The sequence below is a fragment of the Phlebotomus argentipes genome, unplaced genomic scaffold (assembly GCF_947086385.1).
Source record: "Phlebotomus argentipes unplaced genomic scaffold, Phlebotomus argentipes genome assembly contig_2, whole genome shotgun sequence".
NCBI classification, from domain to species: Eukaryota; Metazoa; Arthropoda; class Insecta; order Diptera; family Psychodidae; genus Phlebotomus; species Phlebotomus argentipes.
This window is the reverse complement of record NW_026776162.1, coordinates 3,688,027-3,713,518: the sequence shown is the minus strand read 5'-3', so window position 1 is coordinate 3,713,518 and position 25,492 is coordinate 3,688,027. Positions and strand designations below refer to the sequence as shown.

General features: G+C 38.1%; 2 protein-coding genes across 7 annotated transcripts in view; one reads left to right on the top strand and one right to left on the bottom strand.

The window, feature by feature from the left end:
* Positions 1-697: 697 nt before the first annotated feature.
* Positions 698-25,492, top strand: part of LOC132265184 (E3 ubiquitin-protein ligase RNF19B-like) — a 28,799-nt gene continuing 4,004 nt past the window's right edge. The window contains exons 1-8 of one of the 5 annotated variants that reach the window (XM_059765756.1): positions 698-853; positions 10,854-11,148; positions 13,872-14,090; positions 14,162-14,353; positions 15,092-15,365; positions 15,651-16,140; positions 16,350-16,486; positions 16,632-16,729. In XM_059765756.1, the coding sequence (XP_059621739.1) occupies positions 14,171-14,353; positions 15,092-15,365; positions 15,651-16,140; positions 16,350-16,486; positions 16,632-16,729 (1,182 nt within the window). In that variant the 5' untranslated portion in view covers positions 698-853; positions 10,854-11,148; positions 13,872-14,090; positions 14,162-14,170. Of the gene's footprint in view, positions 854-10,853; positions 11,149-11,181; positions 11,468-11,874; positions 12,132-13,871; positions 14,091-14,161; positions 14,354-15,088; positions 15,366-15,650; positions 16,141-16,349; positions 16,487-16,631; positions 16,730-25,492 lie in introns of those variants that run through there. The other 4 variants (XM_059765752.1, XM_059765753.1, XM_059765754.1 and 1 more) reach the window with 4 other exon arrangements.
* LOC132265186 (uncharacterized oxidoreductase dhs-27-like) lies at positions 16,865-22,995 on the bottom strand. 2 transcript variants are annotated; one of them, XM_059765758.1, is made up of 7 exons: positions 22,548-22,995; positions 19,233-19,362; positions 18,899-19,105; positions 18,615-18,815; positions 18,114-18,541; positions 17,865-18,044; positions 16,865-17,796 (listed from the first exon to the last, which is right to left on the bottom strand). In XM_059765758.1, the coding sequence occupies exons 2-7, from the start codon at positions 19,344-19,346 to the stop codon at positions 17,652-17,654; spliced, it is 1,275 nt and encodes a 424-aa protein (XP_059621741.1). In that variant the 5' UTR covers positions 19,347-19,362; positions 22,548-22,995; the 3' UTR covers positions 16,865-17,651. The 2 variants fall into 2 exon arrangements, with proteins under 2 accessions (XP_059621741.1, XP_059621742.1); XM_059765759.1 differs by lacking the exon at positions 22,548-22,995 and having other exon boundaries at positions 19,233-19,951.

The following is a 25,492-nucleotide window of genomic DNA, read 5'->3' as shown; positions in this document are numbered from 1 at the left end:
CGTTGTAATCAGTGAGTTTTCCGTATATTGAAACCGAGTGTGGAAAATTTCTGCAAAATTTTATGACTTCTGTTTAGAACAAATATCTTTATTTAAATCATCTGTGATATTTTTCTTCTTAATGCAGCCGCTGTAGTTTTTACTATGAGTTGTAAAGAAATTATACAGTCGATTTATGGAACAAGACGATAATTAATTTGTCCAGTGACTCTGTAAATAGCCATTAATGAGGAGAAGAAAGATAAGTTTAAGATAAAAATCAAATATAGAGGAAGATTTCAATCAAAAGGCAGGTTTTAGCGTAGCTAGAGGGAATGGTAAAGAGATATGTTCTATATATAATTCATAATTGTTCGACAAATTAGTTAATAAAGTGAATTTACTGAAGGATGTTTAAATGTTGAATGAGTGACTATTGTATGTTGTTCATACATGCCAAAAAAGTATTTGATTTATTGTGTATGAATTTTATGTGACGACGATGCAGAAATAAAGAATAAATAAAGAGAAATTTTAGCAAAAAACAAGCCAACAAATAAATTATTCGCAACCGTTGGCGTTTGAATTGTGTTTGGTGTCGACATTTCCCTGCAAACCCAAAATTGCCGCTAGATTTCGCTGCGATCTGCAGAGCGCAGAATTTCTGCAGACTTCTGCAGCTGCCATCGGGCAAGCCGATGATTCCTTTCACAAATGTCAAAATGGACGTGAGCCCATTGAACGGAAAAGGTGTTGCTTTGTGATTATATGCCTAAATTAGTTAATAAATTCACGAAATCTGTGAAAATAGTTAATCAATTGTGCCACGCATCGTTTGAAGGAGTAGTTTTAGTGCCGACACCCTGGAAATCTGGTAAATAGTAGTCCCAAAAATTTTTCAGGCATATTGGCAGGCGAGCACCTCCACTTATTTTTAGCGAAAAACCTCCCTCTCGCCCAAATAAATGCATCAAATTAGCTCAAACTCACGGTCAAAAGAATTAATTTGGTCTTTGGGGCGCTCTTTGGGCATCTCCCCATGCAGAAGCTGAGCAAATCTCTAGTGAAAAAAGTGAAAACAAAAGGGGCTCCATATAAATACAGAGTGGTTGTGCTAAGGTGCTCAGGCTGTCAAGAGAGGCGCCTGGGAACCCCCGTGGGGTGACTCCTGGGCTATAAATACCCTAGAGGGGCTTCGTGGGAATTTCCTCGAAAGCACAGCGTCTCCTCGTGCGAAATGCCTGCCCGAGTGGCACGGAAAGCATTTACAGTTACTCCCAATGAGATTTCTCGGTGGCCAAAGTGGCAGAAGATGATAAATCTTCCCAGGTAAATTCGCTCAGTGTCGCCTCAATTAGCACCAATATCGCTCCCAGTCAATGCCAGAAGACTCGAGTCGCAGATAGTCACAATGTTGCACTGAAACTCTTCCTCACAAACTCTGTTTAGGCCGATCTTCTGCAATAATAAACAAATGCTCGCTTACGCGCTTCTTATTAGGCTTCTGGGCAGATATCACTTCCCTGAGATCAGTTTGTTGACCCTCCGGAATGGTGGAAAGTGCGTGGGCCAGAGACCCTCGATTTTTCTGTGCAATGACAATCAAAAATAACCAAATTACCGCTGATTTTCCGCTGAAAAGAAAGCCATCGGTGTGATTCAGAGATGTTTTCCCGAGAAAAACACTCTTATCACGAGGCAAAAGAGCGAAAAACTCATGCTGTGAATGTGTCATTGAGTTTGTGCAAAACCTCGAAGAAGACGAATATTTAGCGTATTTTTTGCACAAAACATGTCTCACAACTGCGTCTTGAGAGTGGCAAAGAGCGAATAATTTCATTGAACATCTCAAGCGATGTAGCAATGAATTGCCATCGACCTCACGTAATTTGACAGAAATTCAGAGAGGAAAAAAAAATATTTTCACCACGAAGAAGCAGTAAATTGTGGTGAATCATGAAATGTCTCAAGGAAGAGTTGATAGAAGAGAAATATATTTCCTATGAGAACTTAGGCATATCGATGAGAGTTTGCAAGGGAATTGTCATGATTTGATAGATCTGAAACTATATATAGACTCTTTGCTATTGTGAATGAATATAATCCCATTACAGTGTGACGGAGAAATTTATGATGTTTTTTGAATTCAGAATGTTTAACCAAGATATTTAGCCAACCCTTTAGTCAGTCACATTAGATGCCTCGGTTGTTGCTAGGAAACATTCTTCTGTGTCGTGAATTTATAACAATTCCCCTTTCTTGGAAAAACCATCTGGCAGAATTCTATTTTCCATCCATTTTCTTTCGCAAATATACTATGTATCAATAACATCAATGGCGTTGTAGAAGTTTGATAAAGATTCCTAGAATTTTAATCAAACTTCTATGAGACACAGAACAATTTTATTCAAGGAAAAATTTGATTTTAAGAAAAGAAATGACTTTAAATTGTGAGTCAAAAAACACACTTATTATCACGTCTAATCTAAAGTTTAAGTTCTGATTCAAAAAGTGCAAAAATATGATCGCTTTATTACTTCTCAGTAGAACATAGTTTAGTCTACATTGTGCTATTTTTTCCCCCTATTTTCAGTATAAAAATCCAATTAAACCACAAATTGTGAGACCGTTATGAAAATCTGTGAGAAAATTTGATTTTTCTCACAAATTGATATTGACTTTACACGAATGGGAGGAATAAAACACCTCAGCGGAATGTATTTTTACTATCATGAGTGCTGTCAATGCGAAATTTTTCCTGAGAATGATTCAAAATGTGAAACATGGTAAATTTACCATGAAGGTAATTTTTGAAGTTTAATCGCCAGATAATTTCTATAGTGAGTTGCTCTGTGTTTTCTCAAAGTGATTACGAAATGCCAAAGTAGTGGAAAATGTAGTGGGAAAAGTGTGTATTTTGCTGGTAAATCAACATCATGTTTACTTGTTTACAATGTACGTCATTTAAGAGATTTTTTTCCTCCAAATATAATGTTCGACTGAGACAAAGGCATTTATTCGAAATTTTGTAAATTAATTTGAAGCATCTTGTGACAAGAGATGAAATCTGGAGGGTGTTTTCTTAGCGCGCGTGTGTGTTTGTGAATAATTTAGCAAGAGACATGAATTGTTTTGAGAGTATTTTTTCCGGTCTTTCACGTCTCTGTTGAAGGGAATTTATTGCTAAAAGTCCTTTTTAGACTTGCGAGGGATGGTTTTGGGCGTAAAATCCTGTAAGCCTCTCTTATCGCTGATCTTTCGAAGCGTCTCATTCGATTATCCTAATCCGTGAAGTGGGAGATTTTTTTTTCTTCTTCTAAGAATTGTTCTTGCTGGGTGTTTTTTTTGTGTGCTCTTTCTCCGAAGGATGACCTCGATGGAAGTTCAGGCTGAGTTGCCACCCTCTGAGTGTCCCTGAAATGATGGTGGTAAAATATGCTGCAAAAATGGTTGGGAAAGTGCATATAAAATAACTGGGTTGGAATATGACGACGAAATTGATTTTCTCTCACTCCTGAACCGACTCAGAGGCTCTGCGGTGGATGCGAGAGGAGGAGCATTTCGTGGCATATGTTGCGAGTATGTAATTGTGGAGCGCTGGACCTTGTGGGTGAGGAAAAGAGAAACATTAAAGAGTTAATTCTCAAGGTGGGATTTCAACTAAACTTTCCTCCACTTCGATCCACTTTTTGGGTTGTTAGTGAACAACACCCGAGACGCGGCGACGTAACATTATTTTTGTGGGTCAGGAAGTTTTCTACATGAGTGAGAATTCAACACATGTGTGCATGTGGTGGGCCGTTCTAATCACAAAATGCTCTCACTCGCGCGCGTTGACTAAGGAGCGCGGTGGCAGAGAAGAGAAAAAAGTTTGAGTGAGATTATTCAGCGGGTGATCCGATGAAAGGGGGGTGACAGCAAATGGGACAGAAGATGGCCAGACAAAACACTGAGAAATCTGAGAGTCATAGAGTGATTAGAGCTATCACAGTGTCGCATGGCGTGAGTTTATCAGTGAGAAAGAGGCGCGTAGACGCTTTTAGCTTTTTGCTGTCAATTTCGCCTATGTTTTTGTCAGCTTTTTATTAGCTTTTAAATCACAGCGAATGTGCTCTTTTTGCCACAGTCACAGACTGCACAAGAGATTGAATAACTAGACTGAATAGATTATTTTGTGCCGACATCGGCAATTCTCACATTTGTCTTTGATAAATAGTTAAAACTGCGATGAAATTCGTAGAAGCATTATCAAATTGCATTTCAAGTGTATCTAATATTTTTATCGGTGGAAAACATGTTTTGCTAAATTCTTGAATGATATTTACAGAGTAGTTCTAATTTGTTTGAGTGTACTTCCTGAAGATGCTGTGCAATATTATTTACCGCTTTATTTTCATATCTGTGATAAGTGGTTTTACAAACAAGAAACATTCTGCGTCTAAATCTGGATCAAGAAGCGACAGTGTTTCACGCGAAGCACGAGAATAACAAGCTACTATTCTTTCTTTCTAATTGCACGTCATTCTTCGACTGATTGAATTGAAAAGAGAAGAACCACTCGATATTGTTGTTATACACCTTATTTCACTCTGAAATTGAATGTGAACAGAGTTTGTGTATCTCTTCACAATGTGCATCTCTTCCTGTTTACTTTATACCGCGCGCCACTATCTAATAGTCATCTAATTGCAAGCATATTTTAGCGCTATTTGTGGGATTTTCACTCTCGCAATGTGAGTAAAAATCAATAGCAGGGAATTATGTAAAGAAAAAAGAGATAAAATACTTCTTCAGAATACACTTTTATATTTCGATTCTCTTTGCTGATTGCATTAATTATCTTTCACTTATTTCACGCGATAAGAAACAACCAATTTATATGGGCTATTTCGCATCTCTTGCTTCTTATGCAACCATTTTTACAGTGAGTCTTTTGCATACCTTTGACTGGAGGCTTTTTTGTGGGCACAAATTCTATGCCAAAAATTGCATAATAGCTTTTTGTGTCCTTCTACACACGCACAAAGTGGATAATTTGCCATGAAATGAAATTTCGGCTGCCTCGTGGACGTTCACTTGAGCTGAGATTGTGGCACATCTATGCTTTGAAATCGATATTCCATGAGATGCTTCTCTTGTGTCTTTTGCATTCATCTCAGCATGAATTTTGTTAACACTTGACCTCCTTCTCACAATTTGTGCCTTAATTCTGTTAATCATAACACTTTCTATTTTAGTCGCTATCGCACTTCTGCATTCTAGGACAGTCCATTTGGGGCTGTGTGGAAGTTTTCGTTCCTCATTGCAAATAATACATTGTGCATTTCAGTGATTACAATTGACCGTAAAATTGGTTGGATTGCAGAAATGCATGAAAAATTGCGTTTTTCACCCATGCGATAGAATCATGGCAAAAAGTGTTCGACATTTGGCTGCGAATGACAGACAAGTGTGATATCACAAATGTTATCAGTAATCCAAATTTTAATTTTTTTTTCGCTTTATCAAGCACCCACCAATTTTCAGTGAAAAACATTCACACATGCTGATTAATTGACACTCACAGATTAATAGAGAGGCAATTTGAGAGTGTGGCTTTTATCACATGGTGGAAAAATTGTGTTTTTTTTTTATTTCACCCACAACTTGAAATTCATTTGTGGAAAAGTTTTCACATGAATCACAGGAGTATGGAGACAAAAGGAGAGTTTTATCAAATGAGTGCCAGCAAATTCGATAGTGGTGAACATTCGAGAATGACAGAGTGAAGAGAGAGAGAGAGAGAGAGAATATTTAATTTCGCATTTTCCACTTAAACTTTCATTGCGAATTTCATCGTGTGTAATTTGAGAGACTGAAATTGTTAAATGAATCGATTGAAAATTGTGTGAGAATAATTAAAATTTTTCAGTAAAATTATTTCACTGTAGAATGTTGAAAAACATATGGCTTGGATGTTATGTGAACTGAGTGCTCTCCAAATAGTAAATTCAAGGAATGAGAACGAGAAATATAACACTTGCGAAATGAGTCAATATTACAGAGTGTTTGTTTTTGCCTGTGAAATTCAGAGGTGAAGGGTTAATGCTTGATTATTGCCTCATGATCTATCTCAATGATGGGTATCGGATGAAAAAAAAGTATATATACGTTACGATACAGACATTGAGATATGGATCAATATACTTAATCGTCACATCACGGTATAAAAAGCATTGCCATGAAAAAGGTTTAACAGTAAAGAGAGGTTGTAATAAAGAAATATATGTGAGACTCTTACCTAATAGAGCAGCTGAATTTTTAATACGAATTATCTCTTGACCATTATTCAGTCAGTCATTTTTTAGTGCGGGCATTGTCTGACATCTCCCTCGCGTATGAACGCGGAAAAGAGGTGCGGATGATGGAAAGTGAGTGGGACAGAGAGGGAAAAGAGTCCGTAATGTGATAATATAATAGAATTTTTGGTTGCTTATACGCCCAAGATGTTTTCACATGCGTACATTGGTGCTGAGGAGACGTGAAAACAGAAGAAATTAACAGTAGTCAAACGTGACTGTTTTTTATTTGCCCAAAAAGACACTATCTGGCTGAGTAAAAGTGAGAAAGACTCTCAAAATTTATTTTCTACGCGACTCTACTGGCCAAAAAGTGTAGTCAACAGACGACATAATGTTATTACACGCGTATCATTTGGTATAGCACCTTTTTGCTTCATCTGCCATTTGGCTTCTCAGGTGCGGTGTTTGTACGGGAAACGATCATAAAAATGTCAAGATATTCCGCTTGTGATGTGGAAAATTGGCTTTTGACGTGGTGAAAGTGGAAAAGAGAGCAAAGATCACAATAATTTCTTATGCTAGTGAAGTGTATCTAGTTAGGACAATTGCTTATGAGGATCTGAATGTTTAAAAGTGTCTTCTTATCAAGCACAATGTTTATTTTTTCGCTCTATAAGCACTTCTGTTGCTTTCTTCTTATGCATTTGTGATTGCGATGTAACAGTCTATGAAAATTACTTCGAACAGCATAATATTATTTACGTGGCAAAATTGTTTTACGACCAAAGGTATGCGTGAATATATTTAATAATTTCCAGTTATAAAGTAAAGTTCCACATGAATAACAGATTCGCATTGTGTCGTGTGACACTGCCCTTGGGCGAATTATGAACCACAAATATAGACTGAGAGATAAGTGCAGCGAGGAATTGTGAAAATGCGCTTTTGTAAGTGAAATTTAAGTATACCCGTGTGAACAGGTTGTAATTAAAAGAAATTCAACTTTTACATTGAATTTGTCATTGGAATTGCTTGACGAAGACAATTTTTGAATATTCTAAATACCGAGAAATCTTTCTGTGGAATCTATGCAATGTATTATTATGTAATGGCATAAGAGAAATGCGCCAGCATTGGTGGGAAAGTAAGAAGAATTTCTGTGGGTTTGCATGACAAAGAGATTTGCTATTGAATAATAGCATTTTTGACAAAGTTCCCTTCATATGACAGACTTGGAAACGTGTTTTGTCTAATGCTTCGTGGAGACTGATAAATCAAATTAATATTATTTTGTCACATCAGACGACAGTGTGTATATATTTCTCATTTACATAACATCCCATTTGCTGTCGTTAATCTCCCTTGAGTTAGATTATTCCATCTAATAGGTAAATAGACAAAATATGGTTTACATCGATGCATATAGGAAACAAGTAGACATTAAATTTCTCTTAAGTGGATTGCAGATGTTATTGCATACATAGCGTTTGATTGCATTTTGCTCTTTAAGGTGTCATGTTGGGCGTGTGTATTAGCCAGGTGACATTTATGCGGAGGTAGTAATATGATTTTGAAATGATTACACAGACGATATGGTGTTGTTTATTAAAAATTGGCGATGTGCACATCTTAACTCTTAATGGATGCACGATGATGGCGATGAAGAAGATAAACTTTATACTTTATCCACTGAAATGTGAACATTAAATTGACATGAGATGTCTTGTGAGGAGTACTTCACCTACAAGTGATAATATATGTTGAAGAAACTTTTTCAATCTCTCTCTTTCTGCATGCTTTTCCTCGGCAAAAGTCTGTGTGAAAAGTGAAATTAATTTGTCAAAATGATTTTATACGAAAAGGCCATGATGTACTGGTGATATTTATCGTCTTTTCACCGCTTTTAATTATATTGTATTCACCATGGCATGGACACTTGCATTTTCATCCCATAGCTCATGAGTGTGTGAGGTGGTTTTTATTAAAAGACGCGCGCAGAAGAAAGCTGTCAATATGAAATACTGTCTTGTGCCTTATAATGAAAGCGAGAGGAATGAAATCTCTTTCGTATTATCTTCCATTCAACGTACGAAGAATCAATATGAGTGAAGAGAAAGAAATTGTGCTTGATGAATAAAAAAGAAAAAAAACAAGGAAAAGATAAGAGAGGGAGAGAGAGAAATACTTTGTATAGGAAAGATTCGTAAATTAACAATCTGTTCATGGTTTGAGACAAGACACTTCAATTGCATGCAGACGATAATTGAGTTTAAAGTTTACTTCACGCCAAAAATGCCAAGTGAAGTAGTCTGCAAAAGTGAAAAGGCTGAAGTGTATTGAATTATTGGGTATCTTTATGAGACATTTTTGCAACATTGAAGTCTCTCCTCATTTCGTGGGCGTGTTTTTTCACGTCTCTAACCCGGTGTGTGTGTGTGTGTTGCCTAAAAATAAGCTACGGATATATCCTCAGTTATTGTGTTAGGCTCTGCAATATTTATCTATCCACTCAGAGCTCCAGATCAATCAACACAGAACCTTGACTTTACATGAGAATGAATTGAAAATATTATTAGATGGTCTCTCTGGCTTCCTCTTTGCTCTCATTGCTAAACAAAGTGCTTCGAGTCTAGGATTCTCTTGCAAAACAATATCAGCATGTTGACTTTCATCCGCTAATGTGGTGAGGAGAAATAGATAGCAATACGAGAACAAATAGAAGCTCATGTGAGTAATGCAGATGTTTGCGCTGATATATTGAAATGATGACGAAAAAAAAGTGTCGATGGCCAACAAATAAGGAAAATGCGAGTTGAAGAGTTGAACTATACAGAAAGTGAGACACAGAGCGCAGTGAGAGATGAATATCATGAAAAAACACAGAGAGAAAAACTTCAATGTAAATTGCAAATGAAGTGTTTTTTGCAACGATAAACCTGATGTTCATGACCAAATTGCTGCAAGAATATCGTGGTTTTGCTGTTTATTTGAGCAATGAAAGAGAAAGTAGATTGATGCAGTTATTATAAAAATTTTGCTCGATTCCAAGCTGGAGTAGATCCATTGGAGAAGTAAAGAATATTTTATAGTCACATGTAAAAGACAAAAAAAACAGAGAGAGAGATATGTATTGTAGAAGGATGGAGAAGAAAAAAAGTGTGATAAATCTTTCTGCGAAACATTTTTATCTCATCGTATGACCGCGTCATTGAGAAACTCTCTCGACTCGAGAGTTTGTTGTGGTATTTTTGTCGTTTGAATGCTATGATGTAGCATTCAATTGAATACTAAAAATAAATATCTGATTTAATTTTACGAAGAAGATGCGTGATGGTGAAAAAAAGAGGCAAAGGAAAATGTATGAAGAAATTGAAGGGGAGAAGAGCAGAAATTAGTGGATTTCTGCAGAAATGTATGTAAGTGAATTTTCATCTTACAATTTTATGGCTCTGCTTAATGTTTCTCAACGTCACACAGTGAGAAAAATTATACCGCGTGTTACGATGAAAATGCAAAGAGATAGAATACTTTTTATTACCGACAAAAAAAGTCAAACAATTTCTATTCTTTTAATTGGAAAATTATGCAAATTGGAGAAAGGTGTCAAAAAGAATCATTTTCATACAAATTAAATCTGGGAGATGAGATGTAAAAAAAGGGTTAAAAGAAGGTTAAAATGCAAATCTTTTTTTTTTAATTCCAAGGAGATGTTATGATATACAGAAAATTAAATATCACACTTTCAAAATTTTGTTACGGCTTGTTTAGAATTGTAATTATGATAAAATAAAGTTGAACATCTCTTTGAGTGTTGGAAAAATTAAAACAATGATTAGTCTTCAGTTCAATTATTATTCCTTCCATGAATACTTGACTTTGTATGAAATATAAATAATAATCCGTCTAATTTATCTCTGGCATGAGTGAAAGAATAGCGCAATGTCGTGGAAAAAATTTAATCAGATAGTGACTGAAAGCCATTCTCAAGTAGTAGTTAAAGCAAAATTGTATTTACATGTTAGAATTGTTGTTATCATCATTAAGCTCTCTAATTGTCGTGTTGGGAGAGTTATATATTGTTAGGAAAAAAAATTTCTCATTTCTGTCTTCGCCTGCAAGTTTAATGATATTTTCCATTGAACTGTAACTCGTGTGCATGAGCTAATGAAGCAAGAAGTCATCAGTGAGATGTTGTTTCATTTGAAATCTTGTGGAGATGAATTTTGTATATGGATATGAGCAAAGATGAGTTGGTGTGAGATTTGATAGAGACTCAACGACTTTCTCGCGCTTCTTTCGTCTGTGGCGAGCGATGTCATCGTTCGGAACATGTTTCACGTGGGAATCTGCATTGAACATTACGTTTTTTGCCTCTTATATATGCAAAAAATAATATAATGACTGTGCAATATAGAAAAATATCAACAAGTTTGCTCCTCTCTCGCTCTCTGTCTCTAACTGTCTATGTTATATGGTGGAAAAATGTATGGGATGTTGTGTGGAATTTAATGAAAAGTCATTTGTAATGCTGCACAGTGTCTAATTGCTCAACTAATACTGTGTGTGTTGTCTCTGTTTCTTTTTCTCTTCCAGATCATTTTGACACAATTTCACCCTTCTGTAGACAATTACAGAAAAATTACTGACCTCCCCTCGAGTGCTGCTCTCGCTGAGAGAAAACACGTTTGAGATCTACCAACACTCGCGAAATCATCAAGTTGGACAAATAAGTAACAATAAGAAAACCCCGACAACTACACAGAGTTCCAATGCTGAAAAGCTCACCCATTGAGTTGGTGAATATTTGGAGTGTGAGCACGAGTGCGAACGAGGTTTTCAGTCGAGCGCTGTAAAGAGGAGGTTTAGGTGTTTGACCAAAGCTACAGCCGTGAGTTTCTCACTTTTAGTTTCATTTAAACCAGCAACTTGTGCACATTTTGCGTGACTCCCGGAGAGTGTATTTCAGTGCTTCACGTCTTTCACTCTCTCAGTGTGATTGATTTGTTATGAAACTCGAGGGCTGTGCTGGGGGGATGGACTAGAGTGAAAAGAGGAGTTACTGTCTTACCATAATCACGTGCATTCTTGCATTAGATCACGTCCACGTTGAGGGAATGCATATGATTCTCAGAGTGCGCTGTAACATTGGTTGATGGGGAGCAAAAGTTAATTGAAAATAGTGGCGTCTGAGAGTGGCTCAATTATTGGTAATTCAATATTCTCGGCTATATTTTAGACATTCTCTTTTCGACTTTCGTGACAATATGTGTGTGAATGGTGGAAGTAAAACAACAACAAAAAAATCAGAAGGCGTTTGGAAATTGATTTGGGGGCAGTGAGAGAGAGAGAAGACGAGAAATATCGCCAATTGAGGCACAATGCAGTGATTATACCATTGTAAAAGGGTGTCACAATTGTTGCGAGTTAAATTGGTTTATTTCTCGTTACGTTTTTCAATAACCTCCCTCTCAATTATGCGAAATTATAGAACAATTTAAATCCATGTGTTGAGAAGCGCCTCACATTGTGTGGATGTTTTTCTATACTTGAACTCTCAGAGAGTGTGTTGCTGGCATTTCATCACACGCTGATTATAACGACACTGCATGCTGCTGCAAAAGAAGTGGATTTATAAAATGTGTCAATGCTAAAAAACACCATGTGAAGAGAGTGTGCGTATAAGAATAATCAGTGTTGAGATCACTCTAGCCAAACGCATATATGTGTATTGATACAAATTCTACCTCAATTATCGATACTAGGTTAATTTGTGCACTAATGATTGACTGTGAGGTGTACGTGAGAAGGGAAAGAGGTCATGCGGTTGCGGAGACATTTAAATTGAAATACACCGTGCACTAAACAGAGTGGGTAAATATTGAAATTAGGACTCTGGCGGTGTCTGTACTGAATACCAGGAAAAGAGATATGAATCCATTTATCATACACCTACGCATTTTAATGCATTTTCAAGAAGAATGAAAAATGTGCAATAAGCGCCGAGTTTACTCAGCTTTGCATCTTATTCGACTCTTCGGTGATAAATCTACCTTAAAGGCCTTAAAGTTTTTATGTGTGAGACGATGGAGAAAAAATGTGTATATATGAATACAATGCTGTATTTTCTTCCTTATGGCAAAAAGTCACATTGTTAGTGGCAATAAATAGTAGAAGTTGTGAAATTAGTGTAAACCATGTCATTTTCTTGAGTTATTCTCCCAACAAGAGTGATGGAACAAGAAGCTTAAGCATTGAAGACAATGTATTGTAAATTATGGACACAGTGTAGACTGCTTAGATGTCAATTACTGCTTCACATTGCAAATTGAAGTCTGGTATTTGTGAATTGAAATTGAATGTTTTACATGAAAAAAATTCAATCTCATTGCCAATACAAAAGTGTGTCCATAGTTTCAAGTATTCTCTCTTTATCATTAAATGTGTTGTCTGAATGTAATAATCCAGTGAAGAGGCGTGAATAAAGTTACAATGTATGCAAGAAATATTATCTAATTGCTCGCCTAAAATGCCAGAATTCAATGACAATCCGCTAATGCAGTTAAGCAATAATAGATTCATTATCAATTACTATCACCTTGAAACAATTTATGTTTACTTTTGCAAAGATCACCTGCAAATCATCATCGCACGGTGTGTAGAAGAGGGAATTACCATAGCATTTAGTAACTATGGAGCATGTAATTAATTTGAGGTTTTCCCGGGTATTATTCTCACTCTTTCACTAAATGTTATGAAATGAAAAATGAATAGAGATGCCTTGTTGTTTGTTTGCATTGTAGATGGGAGATAAAAAAGGAGGAAGAAATTATAGTGATAAATACTCTCCAATGAGAACAAAGAGGAAGAATTTGAAGTGAAGATTTCCAGCTAATGTGGCATTTAAAGTTATGAATCAATATGCAAATGTTTTGTTAATCAAAGTCGTGTGATGTTTTTTTTCGGAGTGTGTTTGTGAAGATAAAAAAAAGTTTTCGCGTGCGTATTGACTTTGGTATTGAGATGATGCTAATGAATTAATTTATACATATTTTTTTCGCAAAATCCATACTGACTCTGAGATGTGAGGGATATCTTGTTTGTGAGGAGCTGCTTTGTGTCTCTGAGACACGATAATAATAAATGAATACTTGCGGTGTGGAAACTTCATTCACAAATCACCATGGATGAATGAGAGAGTGAGGAAAATACACAAATTAAGTGAATCTCATTAGCACAGAAGAAGAAAAGGAGGTAGAAATTGATGAGGGTAGAGAGAAAAGTTTGAAATTCATCAATTTGTGGGAGGGAGACTTTATGAGTGGCTGAGAGTAAAATATTTATGGAGGTGCTTGAAGATCATTTGAACGTTGCACAACATTCCTCGCAAATATATTTATATTAAAGTCAAAATATACTCAGTGAATTCTAATTATGCTGACCAATTGAGCAGAAATTCTCGGTGTTGACTTTGTCTGAAGTTCTTGTACTAGTTAGGTGGATTTCCTTGGGAAATATTCATTATCACAGTTGATAGAGTATGAAAAGTAGATTTAAGTGATAAAAAATATGACCCTCTTTTGATAATTCTAATAATACTCTTCTTATTTTCAGAACCACCGGCAATTCATCTAGTCGGAGCTTCAAGTGTTCAGCTTTTTAGTGTTTTGATTCATATAAACAGGAGAGGAGCAAAATATTTCGTGTTTGTGCTTCTGGTAATGTCTTCAACATCAAATGCACTGCATCATAGCATGAGTGGGTGGAATAGAATGCAATCGAGTAAATGCTAATTGAATTGTGGATATTATTTGTGGATCATCTGTAGCAAGAGTGAGTAATTGCATTTCTCTTGACGCATTTTTGAATTGCGTATCTAATTTTGTGCTTCATTCTTTTTCCAGGAGTGAAAAATGCGCCGAAGTACGCGGAATGCATTCAGTTTTCCGGATTTTTCGCTCCGGAGGCTGTTGCTGCAGGGCGCCCGAGCGGCTCGTGGCAGTCCGCCGTTGGGCCAGAGACTGTGCGATGTGGAGAAGGGATCGTCGAAGCACGAGAAGAGCCATGCAAGTGGCAGCGGAAGTGGAAATAGCAAGGTGAGATGGGCAATTTGCAATCACAACAAAAAAAGCCGAGAACAATCATCACATTGGTGTGCGATTAAATATTTAATCTTTGACTTGTTTACGTTTCGCAATTGACGATTGAAGGGAAAAAGACGATGGAAGTGAGAAAGAAGAATGGGAGATAAATTTTATTTGATAAACGAGAGAAACAGAGTTATGTATCAACATTTGAGATTCATGAAGGTTGTTTTCTCTCCGCTTCACGATTGAGAGAAGAAAAAGAGTTTCTCTGATGAAAGTCCCAATGTAGAGATGATTTTTTCCGCAAGAACCAATGTATATAACGTAAGAGCTCGATTGGGTGAAAAAGCAACAATTTTCCAATGGATTTATCGTTCAATTGATTTTCTCTTTTAACAACTGTAACTCTTTGACATGTTTCTTGCCGCAAAATTTCTCAGAAATGCTGCATTTGAACACTGAATGTGTCGCAATAATTGCGTTTTATGTGATCACAAGCGTTCACAGAGATTCTCAAGTGAAATGAAATTGAAAATCAAATAATGGTTCAATATCATTCACGTCAAATTGCTTATTTGAACATGAATTGTAATTATTGGCAATTTTCCTTTTCCTTCTCTTACTCCACGTGGTTACATTTATCAATAATGACGCACGACAATGTGTATGAAGGTTCCATATGATTAAAAATTGTGCATAAATTCCCTTCAACCAATTGATTAATACTGTGTTTAATTGCACCAGCAGAGTCATGGTGATGTGCCGTCATCGAATGCGAGTGCAAGTGTGACTCCGCCACCGCCAAAATACACTGTATCTAGTATAACACCTGCCGAACAACGAGAATTTGAAGCGAGTGCAGCATTGAGAAAGGGGGCCACGTCTGAGGAATGTCTTCTCTGCTACAATCACACATCGCGTGATGATTTCTATTCACTGCTGACATGCAGTCACACCACGTGCCGTGGCTGCCTCGAGAGTTATCTGATAATTGAGATTACAGAATCCCGGACTGATATCGGTGAGTGTGTGAGGGAGAAGAAGTGATTGAAATCGGAAATTGCATTTCCTCTTAGATTATGAATTTTTCTTTTTACATTAGCTTAAGTATTTTTGTTCGTGATTTTTTCACAAACTTCAATTTCTACAAAATGCTTTCACTCTTCATGCATTGTCATATCGTCAAAACTCCCACTGTTTGTAGTTTGAATGGGTTTTCTGACTGTAACTAGAATGTTAAACAACTGTTTGAGACACGTCTCGCTGTGTGTTATCATTCTGACCCAGTGTTTCGTCATCATTTCAGCCTGCCCTCTGTGCTTGGAGGCTATGCATCCGAGTGACATCCAGAAACTGCTGCAGAATCACCCGTCCATCATGAGCAAATACGAAGACTTTATGGTGAGACGCGTACTCCTGGCAGATCCCGACTCTCGCTGGTGTCCAGCGCCGGACTGTGGTTTTGCAGTCATCGCCACAGGGTGTGCTTCGTGTCCGCGCATCAAGTGTGAACGTCCTGGCTGTGATGTTAACTTCTGCTATCACTGCAAAGCCGAGTGGCACCCGGATCAGACGTGCGATGCTGCAAGGGCATCCCGGCACAGTCCCACGAGAGCGCCATCGGGGAGCATTAGTCAAGACTCTCAGCATCGCGACGACATCAAGCCGTGTCCGCGGTGCCAGGTGTTGATTGTGAAGATGGATGATGGTTCATGCAATCACATGGTTTGTGCCGTGTGTGGTTCTGAATTTTGCTGGTTGTGCATGAAATTAATTACTGATCTACACTATTTAAGGTAATTGTCACAAATATCAAGGGGATTTTTGGTTTTTACAAACACGTTATAGAGACATGAAGTTGTATACCTATTTTATTTGAGGGGAGTGAAAGGCATTTGACGAGTTGTTTTTTGTCTCCCCATTAATTGACTTGCACTTGATACAATATTGACAGAACTCGTTTGGCCCAGAATCAGTTAATCACACGTCTCTCCGTTTCTTCCAGTCCATCCGGTTGCACATTCTGGGGTAAGAAACCATGGTCACGCAAAAAGAAACTCCTATGGCAATTGGGAACTCTAGTCGGGGCACCGGTTGGTATTGCACTTGTGGCCGGTATTGCGGTGCCAGCGATGATAATAGGTCTGTTGACACATTCCACAGCCACTCAAATCTCCTAAATGTTATGTAAATGTTGACCAAGTTCATTTGTCCTTCTCTCTTTTTTCGTTGTTGTTGTTGCTGTCAACACGCTTGTGACGCCTCGTCAACCCTTGCACGTGAACAGGAATTCCAGTCTGGGTTGGACGCAAAATTCATGCACGCTACAAAGTGGCAGGGAAGCACAAGAGGAACTGTGCAGTTCTGGGAGCTGTTGCTGCATCCGTAAGTGAAATATTTACTTATTTCCATTTGACATTCTTGCACGAGATCTCTCAATTCTTTCCTTTGTGTGTTTGTGTGTGTGTGAATGTGAGAAAGGGAAAAAAGGAGGATGAAAAAAGGCAATTGAACTTATCTAGGAAATTCTCATCTTTATTGTGATTGAGATAAAATATTGCGAATATATAAAGATAGGTATTTTGTCTCACATCTTGTTTGTATGTTTCTAAACTGCATTAAGCTCTGCATAAATCATGAGAGGCTTTTAATTACATTCGTAAAGACTTTCAGCATGATCCCAAAATAACTCTCTATCGACGAAACTATGACTCTAGAAAAAGAGTGTTTTTTTTCTCTTTATTTTCGTTCTCACACTACCTAATTATCACTCTGGTAATTATTTTATTGCAATATACAGTGTGTTGGTTGATTGAGAGTAATTATTTAATTTGCTTTTCCAAAAATACTTTTGCATTAATATATATATATTCCGGGTGAATCATCTCTAAATAATGTAATTTTTGTCCTCTAAGTACTCCTAATCACTCTTGAGATACAATTACGAATTGCTATTACATTTATAATTGATTATTAAATTTACTTTTGGAGATTATTCTTCATAAAATATTTCCTCTCTCAGCTCAATGATTCCTCATTTGATACTTCTGCTATTTATTTCTTCTCTCTATCCTCATCTTCAAAATTAGGTGGATACAATTTTTGAGCGTTGCTAAATAAAGACAGAGGAAGAGGAATAAAAAAAGAGAGTGAGATGGAGAGAAAGAAATGTAATTTAATTAATATTTCATTGCGCTTCCCACTGATTAATTTCTTAAGCTGTCTCTTTTGATTCACATCATTTAATTTATATTATACGTTTTGAGAAGAAATGCTCTTGTGCTTTTGACGGGAGTGACTATATGATTTAAATAAGTTCAGATTCCAAAGTTAGAACGCCTTCAGCGTAGAAATCCTGAAGAACATCCAGTAAGCGCTGCTCAGCCTCCACATTGCCAATTGCCACATCAACAGATCCTACACAGAGAAGTAGAGCCAAGAGTTGAGATTTCCTGCGAGAAAATATGTGAATATATGATAAGAAACATTGTTTGAGGGCAGCATTTTAGGGACATCTCACTTGTAGTCTCTGTGCAACTTCTCCCTGTCGTATTGCAAATCAATTTCCAGGTCAATTGTGAACTTTGCACAGTTTATCTTCATTGTGTTGTAGTACAAGTCCAAGAGTTTTGACGTATATTCGCGTCTAATGTGGGACGGAAGGGACGAGATGAGCAAGAGGGCAATGTCATTGGTTGGCCTGATGGAGTGGAGGAAGAGAGAGTATTATTAGTGTGTTGATTTGGGCGAGAATGTGCGTTAAAATTACCGGCTATATGTGACCATTTGCCAGTCAAGTATGACGCAGTTGTCGTCACTTTCTGGTTGAATGGACTCCCTGAAGAGGAGATTGTTGCACCAGAAGTCAGTGTGCGTGATGAGACCCATCGGCTCGATGGGCTGCAAGAGATTGGCAATGAGTGATCTGGTGTTGGGACGAAGATCCGACAAGGCTTGGAGCTCCTTCTGATGACCGGGCTGGCGCTCGAGGAAGCGCGTGAGTTGAGGCAGTCCTTGCTCAACTAGCTGTTGGTAGCTATCAGTGGCGCGGGCGGTTTGAAAGAGGAACGGATACTTCTCATTGAGATCCACTTTGTGCTTTGTCTTCATTCCCAGCGATAAGGCGTGAACGGCTGCAATGGCTCTAATAGCACACTCAGCCTCCTCAAGTGTTAGTCCTTTGATAAAGTGTGCCGACTGTTGGGGAGATATGAAATTTCAATACACTTTATCGCCTATTGTTGCAAGTGTGGTGTGTTTTGTTGTATACCTTGTAGCCAAAAGGTCTCATATCTTGTAGAACTAGTATACTCTCTGGTGGTTCTGGACTGTTCTCCTCGTGCTGATGGCCAGTTGAGTGAAGATTGCCGGCAATGTAGTGAGTGTGGAGACACTTTGGTACGGATATTCTCAGTGATGTCTCTCCGGTGGCCAAATAGTTCTTCTGAAACTCCAGTAAATCAGGCAAAATCTGTGAAAAGACAGAGACAAATGGTCTCAATTATAATGAAAATGTCTAGAAGTGAATAGGAAAATAATGGATAAATATTTTACTTTGGTGTAGAACTTAATTTCACGCAAATCAAATTGTGCCTCTGTCACAAAGTATCGACTGAATGGGTCGTGAGGCAGTAATTTGATGATGATTTCCAAACGGGCACCATCCGCTGTCTCATTTTCAATGTCATAATCCACGGATACTGCCAGAATGTCACTCAAATTGCTGACACCATCGTGCGATCCGGGCTTCACGGAGAAATCCTGCAAAAGCCAGTGAGAAGAGGATGAGCTTGATGGGCAGTTTCACTTTCATTGGATGTCCATTCAGTGCTTATGAGGGCACTGAATAATTTCCCTCTTTCGACTCAATCCACCTTCCCTCACTTACGGTGATTTTGACATTGGACGTGGTTCTGTGATGCTCCTTGATGATGTCAATCAGCCAATCTTCATTCACGGGCCAACTGTCGGAACTGGCTGAATCCTCCTCGGTGTCAGACATTGTGGCAATTTCTTGGCTGCGGCGATTAGAAAAGAGAGAGAGAGAAAGAGAGAGAATGTCTTAGCAGTGTCACTTATTGGATTTCAATTTGAGTGTGCTCTGAAGAGATTCCCGGAAGAAGATGTTCCACTTTGCGAGAACGGAGGTAGTGAACTGAAGATGGGTGGCTCTCAATGATGGCAATTTAAGCATTTTATGGGAGTGTGATGTGTAAGTGAGATGGCAAATGAGACTGAATGAATGAAGGTGAAACAAGAGAGTGAAATATCCCCCCCTTTTGTTGGATGTCCACATACAACAGAGAACATTTAGAATATTATGCGAAGCGTATAGAGAGGCGAGGAAAAAAAGTCGTATGTATTTTTGGGGTTCCCTTTCGACGACGTCGTCGTCCCATGATGACGACGACGCCTCTGGGTGGGTGTGGAGAGTGTGTCTCTCATCGTGTTTGTTCCACTCTTATGGCTAAGCAGCGGCAATATTGTTGTTATTACAATATAATTTTATGTGCTGTATGTGGACACATAAAAATAGACAAGAGAGATCAAATCGACCGTAGATTGATTAATTTTTGCGTTACAGATGAGCAAACTTCAATGATTTCAATGGTGTCTACATCTTTTTTTTCTACTAACTAAAAACACCCACTCTTGCATTGCATTGCATTTGAAATTGAATACTTTGTCTGACAATTGACGCAATTAATTGGTAATGAAAATGAGATTGAAAATTCTTATCTGTCAATGTAAATTGGTTTTCACACTGTCTCAATGTCAAGGCTGAATAACACAGGATGTTTATCAGAAAATCTATAAATTACAATATTTCTCCACCTCTTCTCACTAGAAGAGACTATTGAGCACAAGATTGGGCAATAAAAATATGTACAAAGTCTGTGAAGAAAAAAAAATTTGTCGCGATTCATCTCTATTCATTCCACCCTGAATTTCTTTTCATTGCTGTGAGGAGAAAAAAATTAAATTTGTACGATTGTGGGGAGAAGTTTGTCGAGTGGGAATAAATGGAAAATCTTCGAGATAAGTCATCGTCATTCTTCAAATGATTCTTTTGGTCTCTTCTGCAAACATCGTCAACTTTTCAAATTATTCTCACTTCCTGGGAAATGACATAATATGAGAGGGGAAGAGAGAAGAGAGAAATTAGACTTTCGAGTTTGAAATTGAAATGTATGGCGGACAATTACAGTGTTTTGTTAGTGTTTAAGATGAGTCAGAATTTCCACGTGGTTGGGTGAATTTGCGAGTCAATTAGACGTGTATATGATGAATGGCAGGGGGGAAATATCATGTGTGAAATGTAAGTAATTAGTGAGATTCTCTCTATTACAGCTACACAGAATAGTTTTCTCCCACTGTGAACTCTCCCTGCATCGTACCGTTGCATTAATTTCTCAATGTAATTTAAGAAGTGTTGTATATCGTCGATTGCTTCCACGTAAAAATGCTCTCCATGTGCGCGCCCATGATTAATGCGGTGGCACTGGTGCGAATTACATCTCACGGATGAGATATGTACGCTTCCTCGCAAAGGGTGCTTCGGGTGGGTGTTTTTGTTGTTGTGGTTTGAGTTGGTTAATGAGGGAAAAATGAAATATGAAAAGCTGTCTTATCAGATTCTGATGAAAACCACCACACGCAGTTGTTCTATTTTATTTTCGGTCTTTGGATATTAATGAAGTGCTTGGAAGTATGAATTTAGCTATTTGGTGGTGATGTGAAGAAATTTCATTGTGCTTCACGTACAATATTCCCCTTACTAATTGGATTCATACAATTATTTTAGCATGAAGGGAAGAAGAAATGGATAAATTGTTCATTTTCATTCACTGAGACGCTCAAATCGCCGAAGAAAATAATCTTATGTGTGTGTTTTTCCACTTGTGTCACATGGAATTTGCGTGCAGAAAACGTTTATGGTGAAAGAGATGTTTTTTTCTCTGTAAACTCCATTGGAGATCAAGGTGCTTTGACTGCTGACATAGCGCGCACACATGTGCCTTCAATGTGTGTGGAATATTGATTTTTCGAAGATGATAAAAGTGAAAATTGACACCACATTTTATTGTCACACGAGAATATATATTCCCAGAGAAGTGGGAAAAGGGTAATTAATACATTTGCTGTCGTGTTGGTTTCATATTCCCTGGTTCATTTTAAATGGCAAAAGATGTAAACTCACACCATCACATTATTAATTACAATGTTGAATGAGCTTTAATGGGTTAATTTGAGCGCCAGCAGAGCATTTGATGCGTCATAAAAGCAAGTCAGATGAGGGGTGTCTAGTCAGAGCACCTGAATTGAAAATGGCAAATTGACGATGTTGAATGTGGGTGAAGAGAGTTTCTCTATTTCCTGCCTTCAAATTACGGAATGGCTGATGATATTTAATTGATGGCACAATTGAATGACACAAATCCATTATTTTCTTACAATTTATTGCCTTAATTGAAATTTTTTTCTTAACTGACTCCGCTTGCTCACTCTCTGCTTCACTGAGTGAGACATTTTATTGAGGGGAAGGCGAATGGCCTAAAATGCTCTTTTCGAGGCGAGAACCATCACACACTGCACACATTCGTTGTACGCGAAACTTGAGTGCCACTGCAAGAAGTCCAGCAAGTTCCTGGGTGGGTGGCTCTCGGTGAAGAGCATGTCTGGTGGTTTTTCGCCCCAAAATATACATATACAGTGAATTGTGCTCTAAGAACAGCGTGTTCATGAGTAGTTGGGGAGTTTGGGTAGATATATAGAGAGACTTACGATGAAATGAAAATACTGCTACTTGTCTAGACAAGCACATCTGTCGCTTTTGTCCTTTTAGATGCCTTTTTTGCAACACCCTCGCCCACTATAGTAATTGTATGACATTTGTTGTCTCGTTGAATACTCGAATTTCCCAATGAATGTATGAAGAAGGAGAAAAAAAACGGAATGTCTATGGTTTTCGGGAACTCTCAGGGATGGAATATGTAATAATTCTATGGATCTCATGTATAAACTATTATATGACTGTTTTGTAATGTGAAAAGGAAACTTGTACGACGCATCCCATGGGCGAACAATATGCGTATCACTGGGCATTCTACCACTTCCTCAGACTGACAAATTAATATGTGCTGTTCATGCTGGTTTCCACTGTGAAAACTATTACATCTCCTCTGTATCCTGTGAAACTCACTTTTTGTCTACACTTCCTTCCGCTTGATACAGTGTGTATGTCTGTGTGCTGTAGAGATTGTGAAAATATGCCTTCTGTATCCTTTTTTGTCTTTAGCACTTGTGCAGGAAAAGTTTCTGTGTCTGCAGAGAATTGACGACGGTAATATTCCACCTCTTGCGCTATCCTTTGTACACTGTGCGTGATTGAGGATGATGTGTGAGAAAGTGTGTATGGAAAAATCCTACAACATTTCTTCTCAGCACCTCATTTTCTCCTCGTAGAATGCGCGATGCAAAAAAGTGTTGAAATGCGAAGGAGAATGCACAAAAAACAGAATAACACAGAGAATTTTTGCCACCGAGAAAATGGGTTGGTTTTTGCGTCCAAAAGTGCCTTCACTGTGATTGCTTTCACTCTGGCGTGAGGCAGTAAAATCACCAGAGATTCCGCCAGAGCATCAGAACACGGCAGCAACGATCCGATGACTGGCTTTCGGTGGCATTTCTGTGCAGAAGTGGAGACTTTGAGAGAAATTTTCCACCCAAGAGACTCCCACTGAGAGAGAGCTCGGCATGTGAGATAGATAGAGAGTGAGAGGTGGCTCCCGTTTTCACTCTATGGGTGTGTATTTTTCCTCTGTCCTCTCCGCATAATTGCGAGAAGAGAGAGAGAGGGTAGGTTTTTCCACGTCCGTGTGAATGAGCGCTTTTTCGACAGTAATTTCCAATCCCAAGGATAAAATGACCCATGATGGTGGGAATTTATGGCTTCATTTGGTCATATATGCTGTGGAGTTTATACTACTGTCTCGAAAATCAATCCACCAGCCAATCTCTCTCTTCGCTCGATGGGGGTATTTCAACGTTGAAACTCATCCACCCCTCTTGGGTGACCTCTTTGATGATAATCCCCGAAGAGTGACGTACTCTTTTTTCCTCATTGAACAATATATGAGGTGATCCTATTGGGAATATCCGTGGCATCCAATATTTACCCTATCATTACGTGAAAATCCTCCTCTTCCACTCTTCCCGGGGCCTGGCAATTGTGGGGCGCGCAACATCAACAACTCCAGGGTGTTGGTGAGGGTGGAAAGGTGGATGTACCCGCGAGAGACAGAGAGCGAGTGTCTCGTGGAAAGTGCTTGCGACACCGCCAATGTCTGCGCATGAGTGAGAAGAGGAGAGAAGAGGAATAGAGAGAGGCAGAAACTATGAGGATTTTTCCTTGTGCAGTTACTAGATGGAAAACTTTCTCTGAGTAATTCAAGATGATTTCACGACACATAAGATGTACATGTATCTACTCTTCCCATGCAAAATCGATTTCATCATCATGTCATCTCGATCTTGAGTTTGTCATCACTTTTCTCATTTGACCTCCCAACAATTTCCACTCCATCCCATTGACTGAGTCAATATGTGGGGATTTCTCATGATTTCGATCACTGACGGTAATATGGTGTGGCAGATTGTCTCCGGAAATGATGAATATTTGTATGATTGTCTCTGATTACATTTCTGTCTTCCCCAATTCATGCTCTCTGGCTGTCTTATCAGGTGGATAATCTGGTGGAAAATTTTCCTGGCACTAGACAATGGGAAAGAATTCACATTTTGCACTTTAGAAAAGTTCAATGTGGGTCAGAATTGAGTAATGGCAGTGCATTAAGGTGGAGCAAAAAGAGTAGATCAATATTTATTGGTATTCATTGGCAATTTAGTGTAGTTTTGAGTTAATCGGTTTTCACCTTGGTTTTCATGTAATTCTACGAAATTCCAGATAATTCTAATGTACAATAATATTATTGTTCCCTTCATGTATAGAAAACTTCACTCTCTCTCTCTTTTTTCTGTCATTCGAAAATAATAACATTTTATTGTTTTCCGAGTTTTAATGTCTCTTATTATTATATCAAATTGATTATAATGTTTTTCCAGAGACACTCTTCCATCAATGTTTGTGACACATTTTCCTGAATTTTCTGGGAAATATTCCAACTCCAATATTCACAAGAGAATTCCTAAATAAATATTATTATTTTAATAAAGTACAAACTAAATATTATGCCATGTTGAAGGGGAAAAAGTTGCTTTGTGCACACATTTTGTGCTCATCGTGAACGATGGTGAACGATGTGTGTCTTATGTCAATCGTCATAGTCTTTCTTGAGTCACACTGGAAGGATGGCCGAATGTGTGTCCTCGTAAAAATCTTATCGACTTTATTTATGATGTAATTGGGGGAAATCATTCATAATATTCTCCCTTTTTTTACAGCACAAACACACTTCAGAGTTGGGAAATCATTGAATTTGGGCAATGGCGGAAAGGGTGAAGAGCTCATGAAATAAGGGAAATAAGTGTGGAAAATGTCCAGAGGAAAGTCTCTCTCTCTCTCGTACTCTGTCGACGATAGAAATCATCGTAAAAATGAGTCATAAGGGAGTCAAAGTGGTGTGGTTTTGGGGGTGTGGATGTGAAGGAGGAAGTGTGTTGGTTGGGCGCGCAGACTTCTTTGCGGTAGCTTTTTTGGGGTGGATGGAGGGAATTTTATTGCATCGAACAAGTGTAATATCACAACCAGTTGTGGATTTCCAAATTGCCACTTCATGATGAAAAGTTGAAGGGATTTCTCCTTATGCTTTTCATGATGCTGTGTCCTTTGTCATCATGTTGTGATTACTGACCACGAAAGTGAAAAGTGGGCGAAGAATGACGTGAAAGGGAAAGAAAAGGAAACTTCGAGGACAGACTTATCGCTCATGGAAAGGACATGAGACACATGCCTTACTCTTAGTGCTCTGATTCGAAGGAAAAAGAGAGCTAGAAAAACCATTGAGCTTTCCACTATGTGTCGATCTTCTACACATTGAGCTCTATATCAGTGTATAAGAGCGTGAATAATTTATCATGACAATTTCTAACTCTTTTATCAAATTGCCGTGATGTGGAGTAAGCAAG